The sequence below is a fragment of the Aphanomyces astaci genome (genome assembly GCF_000520075.1).
Source record: "Aphanomyces astaci strain APO3 unplaced genomic scaffold supercont1.4, whole genome shotgun sequence".
NCBI classification, from domain to species: Eukaryota; Oomycota; class Saprolegniomycetes; order Saprolegniales; family Verrucalvaceae; genus Aphanomyces; species Aphanomyces astaci.
In genome coordinates, this window is record NW_009798267.1 from 475,446 (window position 1) to 484,307 (window position 8,862).

At 57.2% G+C, this 8,862-nt stretch overlaps 2 protein-coding genes across 3 annotated transcripts; one reads left to right on the forward strand and one right to left on the reverse strand.

Annotated features, from left to right (window-relative positions):
- Positions 1 to 172: 172 nt before the first annotated feature.
- On the reverse strand, positions 173 to 6,868 carry H257_02319 (hypothetical protein). Its single transcript, XM_009825890.1, has 4 exons — positions 6,574 to 6,868; positions 6,356 to 6,412; positions 5,951 to 6,303; positions 173 to 5,893 (listed from the first exon to the last, which is right to left on the reverse strand). Exons 2-4 carry the CDS (start codon positions 6,362 to 6,364, stop codon positions 193 to 195), a joined length of 6,063 nt encoding a protein of 2,020 aa, XP_009824192.1. The 5' UTR covers positions 6,365 to 6,412; positions 6,574 to 6,868; the 3' UTR covers positions 173 to 192.
- Positions 6,869 to 7,482: 614 nt separating this feature from the next.
- Positions 7,483 to 8,862, forward strand: H257_02320. Of its 2 annotated transcripts, XM_009825891.1 has the most exons (3): positions 7,489 to 8,140; positions 8,191 to 8,674; positions 8,787 to 8,862. In XM_009825891.1, exons 1-2 carry the CDS (start codon positions 7,520 to 7,522, stop codon positions 8,662 to 8,664), a joined length of 1,095 nt encoding a protein of 364 aa, XP_009824193.1. In that variant the 5' UTR covers positions 7,489 to 7,519; the 3' UTR covers positions 8,665 to 8,674; positions 8,787 to 8,862. The 2 variants fall into 2 exon arrangements, with proteins under 2 accessions (XP_009824194.1, XP_009824193.1); XM_009825892.1 differs by lacking the exon at positions 8,787 to 8,862 and having other exon boundaries at positions 7,483 to 8,140; positions 8,191 to 8,697.

The window sequence follows — 8,862 nt, forward strand, 5'->3', positions numbered from 1 at the left end:
ATTATTACTTTCAATTGTAGCCGGATACGAAGTATTTACTTTGTACTACTGCAAGGGCTACTGCAAAATAACTTAGTATTATTTACTCCCACCCGTCGCTACCTAGCAGCGACAATACTTCATGGCCTCATCCACGCCCAGCTTGGATCTGTCTAACGAACCGATTCGATCGGCGGCGGCGGCGGTTTCCTCTTATTGCTGCAGCGGGTGGACTGGCCCCCCGCCTGCCGCCGCCGCCGCCGCTTGCTTTTGCTGACTTTGCTCGACGAGTCGGCGGATTTCCGTGCACCGGGGCACTTGGCACTCGCTGATGGGCTTGACGCACTGCTTGGCGTGGGCGCTCAAGAGTCCGACGATGCGTTTGCACAGCTGGCACGGCCCGACCTTGCGCGCCTCACATGTGGCGCCGTGCTTGAGCATCGCTCGCATCCGGTTGCAATTGGTGTATGTGCACGCGTCACTTAATTTGCATAAACTGGCGTGCTCGAGCTGGACGAGCAGCTGGGGGTCAACGTTGTGGATACGTTGCTGGTTGACCGATGCAGCAGAAGCGCTGGGACCGGTTGGCGTCGTGGGGGCAGCGACGGGGGGCGCCACTGACGGAGGAGCAACCGGTGCTGCGGTGGAGACGCTTGGGGTGGTTGTAGTCACGACCCCCCCCGTGGTCGCGGGGGTAGAAGGAACGGCAGTTGCGACAGAGTGTGGCAGCGCACTAGTACTAGCAGTGGGCGGGGGGGCACTGGGGAACGGCATCGCAGGCGTGGCGAGCGCAGGTTCGTCCGGTGGCTGGCTCGACGCGTCCATCTTGGCCTTCTTCGACGACCCCGCATGGCCCCCTTTGCCCTTGCCCTTCTTAGGTCCCGGGCGTTTCTTTGCATTCTTCTTGCGGCTGGACGAGGCAGTGTCGAGTAAGATGGACGATCCCTCCATGTTGTGCATGTCGATTTCTGCCGACGTCTTGTGCTTGGGCTGTGGAATCGACACGATTTGGAATGCATGGAGCGGGTGCTCGTGTTTGGTTTTGGCGCGGCAGCCTTCGCACAGGTTAAAGTTGAGGCAGATCGAGCAGTTCCACCGCTTGCCGCTGGTCAGCGTCATGCTGCACTTGTGGCACGTAAATGTAAACCCGGTCGTGCCTTGGTTGAACAAGTGATACAGCACCATCATGGACGAGTGCTTGGAGCGGCGGATTTGATCAAATTGGCAATGGTTGTTCTGGCAGTACATGAGGAATGCTTCGCGCGTGTCGAAGATCTCGCACGGCATGAGTTCGTCCGTGTCGGGCTCCAGCGCCAGGTTCGGCCTCGGCGGTTCGCCCTCGAGGAGCAGCGAACTCACGGAACTTGTCAACTGGAGCTCGTACTTGACGTCCAAGATGTCGTGGCCGGCATAGTTGAACGTCATGGGGTCGCTGTTGGCGGCTTGGACGGCAGCGTAAATGTCTTGGGCTTTTTTCGCGCCCACGATCGACGCATCGACGCGCGACTGCAGCGTGTTCTTGCTGCTGTCATAACATGACGCGCAATAGTAGTGGTGGTAGTGGCGCGGCAGCATGGACGACTTGACGGCAGCCGACTTGGCTTTTTTCAGGGCTTCAATCACGTCGTTGATGCCGTCGGGGGACGGCACGAGCGTCTTGAGGATCCAGTACGGCCGGTTGATCACGCCTGCGTTGCACTTGTGGCATCGAGGGTGTAAATCCACAACGAAAAAGTCCTCCTTTTGCGGCTCCAGGATGGCTTTGAGTTTTTGCATGATCGGGTCCATATTGACTTCGCCCTTGTGTTTGCCAGATTGGTGCTTGGTACTAGTAGTAGCGGCAGGGACGGACACGTCGGGAGGAATGGCGCTATAGTCCGACGAGGCGGCGGAGTCGCTGCTCTTTCGTTGGCTGGGTTTCGTCGGCGGCTTGGTTTTATCCTCGACTTGTTTGATCAAGTCTTCGGCCAAACGCGGCCAATAGTCGCCCTCAAAGTACGGCAACTCCAACGCAGTCTTCCGCTTCATATAGTACTCAGCGTACAGGTTGCTAATGTTGTACACCAGCCCTTCCTTTTTCGCGCCCTGGAGCAACTTGCTGTACCACGACCGCAACCGCGCCGCCTTGGGTATTTTCTGGTTGTCTGGCTTGCAGAAAAAGATGTAGTCGTCGCCTTTCAACGGCGGGCACGACCAAATGTGTGCCGTGTGGTACCCGCGCATCTTGGCGTCGTCTAGAAACCCCAAAATGACCTGCTGGTGCATCAACACGCGAAATTTTTTCGGTTGAAAGTACGCCACAGAGTCCAAGTACGACACGTAGACGCGGCCGCGGTTGGGCTCGGCGCACATTTCGCCATACTCTTGCACGTACAGCGTAAAGATGAGGACGTCGACACCGTCCAGCTCTTGAAACACACACACACATCGCGACCGGTACGTGAGCTCAAACTTGTCCTTCTTTTCCTTCTTCACGACTGCCGACGATGCTTTGGACGGGTCCATGGCTTCCACCTTGACCTTCTTCACCGACATGTCCCCGTTGCTTTTGCTGCGCTTGACAGCTGCGCCGTCCGACGCTTTGACGCTTTCCTTGGCCACAAACTGCTTGGCCATGCGCTGTTTGATCTGCACCTGCTTGTCCACACTCAGCACTTCGCGGATCGTTATGGCGAACGACGGCACGGGCGTCGCGGTCTTGGGGTGCAGCGCGCTGGTCCCGTCGCTCTCGACGTTCCCCAGCGAGTTTAACCGCGCCAGCTCCTCGGCCTGCGCCTTGGCCAACGCGTCGACCACCCGCTTTTCAATGCGCGCCGCCATCCGAGTCATGGGCAGCCGCTTCGCTTGCAGTGGGAACTTGGTTTGAGGCGCTTGGCCGGCCTGCCGCGCCTTGATCGTGCAAAATGGACACACAAACAGCTCTTGTTCGCCCGAGATGGCGTGGTTGCGCTCGTTGAATAGTCCGCAAATCTGATGGTACCACAGCTTGCATGTATCACATGCGACCCACGGCTCCTCGGCCACTTCGCTGTTCTTTTTCTTGAGCAGCAGCGCTTTGGTGAGCGGCGCGTCGGCCGTCGAGGCGGTGGCCGACACGGGGAGCAGGGTCATGTCGAGCGGACCATCCTTCATTTGCTTGAAACAGCTCGAGCACCAGTGAAACTCGCCGCGGGGGTCGCTATAGTAATGCGTGTGGCGGCGGATGCGACCGGTGCACGGTCCGCTGCAAAACAACATGCACGGCGCAAACTTGAACGAGTCGCCGCCACACAATTGGCACATCTCCTCGCGGCGCTGTTCGCACCGGCTCTTGAGTTCCGACTCGAGCTGCTCCTTCAACGCCATCAACGCCGTTTCAAATTGCACCAGCAGCTGCTTGGCCGCCTGGTTGAACTTGTTGGTGCTGCTGTTGTACGCGATGCAGTTTTCAAACGTGAGCCGCACGTCCGACGCAAACGAGTCGACGCTCACGTAGTGCTCGCTTTCAAGACGCTTCTTGATCGTTCCCAGGTCCATAGGACACTTGATTACGTCTAAATAGTCGGGGATGTTCCACTGGATCGGGTCCACGGGGGTATTGAACGCCCATCCGTGCTCCGTCTCCATGATCGCGGTCAGCAGCGGCAGCAGCCGGTTCTTGAGCTCGACCAGCGAAATGTGGCCGCAAAAGTTGAACCGGAGCGACTTGATGTGTTCGTCGAGCTGTGCTTCCGTCATCGAGTCCAAGTACGAAATGTCTTGTTCGTTGTTTAGGACGTTGGTCGGCGAACTCGCTGGCATGACTGAGGGGAGTTTGAACTCTGGCTCCATCTTGATGGCCGAGATTCCAGCGGTGGGGGGGTGCGCCGGTTTCACGCCGAGCTTGGTTTGCTGGCGCTCCTTGGCCTTTTCCGCCTTGAGTTTGCGAATCTCCTTCTTCTCTTTATCCGTCGCCAGTGGTTTCTTGGACGCCGCAGCTCCCGTTTGGGGGACGGGGGTCGCCAACTCGCCCTTCTTGGCCTTGCCCTCCGACTTGACGGGTTTGCCCGTCGCTTGAGTCGGGGTACCCAGAGCAGCAGCCCCGCTGACACCCGCTTTGGACTTTGCCTTTGGTTTCGCCGGCGCTTTGGTCGCGGGGGCGGCAAGAGCCGCCGTCAAGTTCGCTGGCGGTCCCAGTGGCATCTCTTGCTTAGCAGCGGCGGCCTGCGTGGGCGCGGCTGCCCCCATGATGTGCATCGACTGGGGTGGCTTCATATCGCCAATGGACTGCTGGCCCATCATGGTTAACCCACCTCCTTGCTGGTGCTGCATGGGAATCGAGATGGGGACCGTGGTCATTTGCCGGATCAAAATCTTAACTTCGTTCGGGCACGACGACGCCAACGCCTGGAGTTCCTGCGGGTTGGTTTTGGTGGAGTCGATGATTTTGATGGCGTGGCGCACGGGGACACAGACGCCACAGTCTGGCTTTTGGCACTGCTTGAAATGGGACAACACGTACCGCGAACTGATGCAGTGGTCGGTGGGACATTGGGTCTGGCGGCAGTCGCAAATGTGTTTCCATAGCACCTTCATGTCGACGCAGTACGCCATCGGACACTGCGGCGCCGCGCACGTCGACGCGTGGCGGAGCATGCACAGCCGATCTTGCTGCCGACGCAGGACAAACGCTTGGTTGGTCGGGTTTTGCGTGCGGATGGCCGTGCACACGTAGCACTGCATGTCTCGGCACTTGCGGTAGTGGGACAGCAGCTGCCGCGTCGACTTGCACCCGATGGTCGTGCACTCGGCATCCGAGCAGTTGGACACGTGGGTCAGCAGCACTTTGACTTTGGCGCAAAAGAGTTCGTCACACGGGGTGCTCTGGCACGTTCGCGCATGTTTGAGTTGAATCAGCCGTTTCCGAAACTCTTCGCGGCGTTGCTTGGGCGTGACTTCCCCCGCGAGCCCCGGCGGCATCGACAGCGCCACCCCCGCCGTGGAAGACGACGAAGATGGAATGATGGGGGGAGCCAGCGGCTGCGTGGGGCCGCCGCCTTGAGTGGCCGCCGCCGCCGCTTGCGGGAGGTGCGTGGCGGCTGTCGTGGTTCCCGTGGTTCCCGTGGTGGTGACCTTGGCCGCGGCATTCAACTGCATGTGGTGCATCTGCTGCATGTGTTGGAGTTTTTGCAGTTGGAGCTGCTGCATTTGCATCTGTTGGAGCTGTTGCAGCTGTAGCTGCGGATGCACATATGGAGCGTTTCCATTCAGCAGATTCATTCCGTACGGGACCCCGCGGTTCTGCATCATATTGAGCATGTTCAGGGGCATGTTGAGCATATTGGCATTCGTCGACGTTGTTGGCGCCACGGACGAAGCGGCTTCGAGCTCGGATGTTGGCATTTCCAACGGCTGGTCGCTGATCCCCCCGGCCATTTCGTCGGCTTCGCGTTCGAGTTCTTCCAAAATATTAGACGACGACGCGCCACCACCACTGCTCGAGGTCGCGGTGGCGGCGGACGCCGGTGGTGGTGGCGGCTGGGGCTTGTTGAGAAGCTGCATTTGCGCTTGAAACTGAGCTTTCTGGAGCTGCATCTGCATGGCTTGCGAATGGACTGCTTTTAGCTGGGCCGCGTGGGCGGCTGGAGGGGGTTTGATCGGTCCCCCAGCGGAAGGCGTGGCGGGAGCGGCTTTCTGTGCACCGGCGGCCGAGGGGGCGGCGGATGCATCGGCGGCTGGCGGTGCCCCCCCGCTTTGCTTGAGTTGCGCTTCTTGCTGCCTTCGTCGGGACGTGTCCAATGCCCGCTGGAGGCGGACTTTGAGCGTGGTCAAGTTGCTGTACTCTTCCTTTGACGACGAATTCATGTACAGCGTATGCTCCAGCCGCCGCGCAATCTCCCGAGGATTGTAGTTGTTGGAAGCAGGCCGGTTCGCGCTCTTCATGATTAAACTCAAGCTATATGTCGATATAAGGGTATGCAAAAGGGGAAAGACACATGAAACGACGGCGTACATGATGCGCGCAATGTGTTGCCGAGCGGAGCGATCGTTCTCCTTGTTTCGCCACTCGTCGCCCAAAGCGTTGACGGTCGCACTTCCTTCCGAGGTAGAATCGATGGCGTCGTCCAAATCTGCGGGGGGGGCGATCGCTGTCGTAGAGATGGCAGGTGCAGTCGATACTGGCGTCTGCATGGGGATGGCGGGTGACGCGGCAAGGGTGGAGGACGTGGCGAGGCCTGGTGGGGGAGGAATGGGGGTTGAAGAAGGCTCGGCCGCGGGCACAGCGGCGGCGGCTGGGGTGGACTCGGCAGGTGTTGGATTGGGGATGAGGTTGGGCGGGGGTTGCAGCTCCGCGTTGATCAATTGCTGTCAAAAAGTCAACGATCATGCACGGTCCCCACATGATGGAGCCACGTACTGTGTTCATTTGATGCCTTCTGTGAGTACGTTGTTCTCGAGGAAGGGTATGTGGCGTCTACGTTAGATACACACACGTGAGACTTGCACTCGTACACGTGAACGAAACAGGACAAATCCCAGCAACATGTCCTTTTTCAGACGTCGTCGTCGTCGACGGACACCACATGGACGATCGACACCGCGACAGAACACACCATTGGAACTAGTAGCTCTTACCTAGAATGGGATGGACGATTCCAGGGAAAGCAGCAACAAATACGACGTTCCTTCGTGCTTTGCCCGAGGGAACTACTGCGTTGTTGTGGATGCTGATGGAAGGTCGACCAGACAGTGGTTGGCCAAGACTCTTTCACACGTATGGACTCGTGGATGACGTTCTTCCTTCTTCTACAGATGTGACCTTACGGCAAACCTTTGTGGTTGTCGTTCGGGTCAGATGTGCTTGAGATGGACGTCGGCGAAATGGCGGGCGGCGTCGGCGGCTCCCTCACTCCTCCTTCCCAGTAGTAATACTCGAGTTTTTGGTCAAAAAACCCCACAAGCCAAACACCAAAACGAAACGACCCCCTCCGATTTCGACCTCTCATTGGTCAAAATACTCAATTTATAAGTTTTTATTGGCTATAATAGAATAATTTAATTTCCCCATTGGCTAAAAATCCTCGCTTTTATATTTGCAGACACTTCGCCGCGCATATACGAACATTATAAGACGCAGGCGGCGTTGTAAGGCATCCCGTTGACGGACGCATGGATCATCGTACCTGTACTTGTCTAGCTACGCTTATGACAACCGCATTGAGCATCACTTCGGACGGACTGCATATTGAAGATGTACTGCCGGCAGTATGAGAAACACCGGTTGACAGTGAATCTAACGTTATGCAAAACACCAATAACGACTGTACGTCCTCGCAGTCGAATCCAGCGGCAATCGCCGAGTCCTAACTTACTAGGATCTGCATGTGAATGATAAGGCCAAGGCCGTCTTACCTTATACACTTGCATCCTTACAACGTCCACGCGGCGTTCTTCTCAACATGTATGTATGCATTATAACAGGCATTTTCAAATATCCTATTGTATCTTTATTCATTCTGCATGAATATCAAATGAAACAGGTACCATAACTTTTGTGTTGCGGCCGTGCGCCATCCCGCTCATGCAGCGCGTCGCCGGAGTCCTCGCGATAGCATTGCTTGGCACGGCACTGGAATTGACCAATCCTGTCCACCCTGCACGAGAAGCCGTTACGTTTGTCTTCACGGGAGTCGAAGATGCGTCTCCAGTGGTCAAATCCATCCAGGACGCGGTGACACTTGCCACCGTCGCCGCCGACATTCCGTTGGAACGACAGTCCAACAACGAGGCAGTGTTCACGTTGGACGGTGCGTTGGCCATTCCTGGGCTATACAAGCTGCTGGTGCAGGATGGCAAAGCCAGCAAAGTGTTCCATGCGACGTTGACTACGTCGGTATCGCTGTCGTCAGCAGTCGTGCAGGGCATCAACCTCCCATTTGGATCGACGTTGTCATCGGTCGTCAACCTAACGCCGCGCGATACATTCTCCGTCGAAGTGGAGCTTCAAGACGCATCTACGTTGACGCCAGTGGTGCCCCATCACGCGGTGCTTCGCTTCGCCCACGAGTCCAGCGTCGACGCTACGATTGTCCTCGAGCCGTACCAAGCGACGGCGATGCGCGCGGTCGTGTCTGTCGCGTCGCGTGGTCTCCTCTCTGGTCTCCACACCGTATCGTTGGTCGTCGGCGACATCCATTTCCACGTATGTCCTTAGCCTATCCATCTCTCCGTTTCTATTCCGCCTCATCCTAGAACGCTCTTGCATGGGAGCTCGGTCAAATCAACGTGGAGCTTCCCCCTGCCCCGCCCGCGTCGCCGACTCCGCTGTACACGACCCCGCTCTTGCACACAAGCGACACAACGCTGCAAGCCCTCCCCGAGATCACCCACATCATGAGACCACCCCCCACGACCCCCCCGCCCGCCATCTCGATCGTGTTCACTGCGCTTGTGGGCGTGCCACTGGTGGCGTTCGTAGGGGGGTCATTGCGAGCCTCATCCCTGCCAAAGTTGCCGTCGTCCGTCGCCGGCATCGTGTGGTCGGTAGCGTTCCTCGTGTCGCTTCTGTCCGTGCTGGCTCTGTTTGGGTTGTACTGGCTCCAGCTCGACATGTTTACCGCCCTCGGCTACTTGGGCGTCCTCGGTCCAGTTATTGTGGTCACAGGCCAGTATGCCCTCGCCCATGTAGCTGCTCGTACAACTTCCCCAAGACCCAAAACCGATTAAAGATCTAATAGTGAGTACTACTCTGGTCCAAAATAGTTGTTAGGTAGTTTTTTCTATTGGCGGAATTTTTCAAATATGCACGAATATGTGCATATTGATGAAAAATGGTTCTATCTGACTAGGGTTAAAAGAAAATTCTATGTGTACGAGGACGAAGCTGTCGCAGCTCGATTTGTGAAGTCGAAACAGTTTATAACA

Coding starts and splice junctions, on each gene's coding strand:
- H257_02320 (XM_009825892.1), top strand. CDS start 7,520: ATGCAGCGCGTCGCCGGAGTCCTCGCGATAGCATTGCTTGGCACGGCA. Junction 8,141..8,190: donor TCGGCGACATCCATTTCCAC/GTATGTCCTTAG, acceptor GCCTCATCCTAG/AACGCTCTTGCATGGGAGCT.
- H257_02319 (XM_009825890.1), bottom strand. Junction 5,894..5,950: donor CAACACATTGCGCGCATCAT/GTACGCCGTCGT, acceptor ATCGACATATAG/CTTGAGTTTAATCATGAAGA.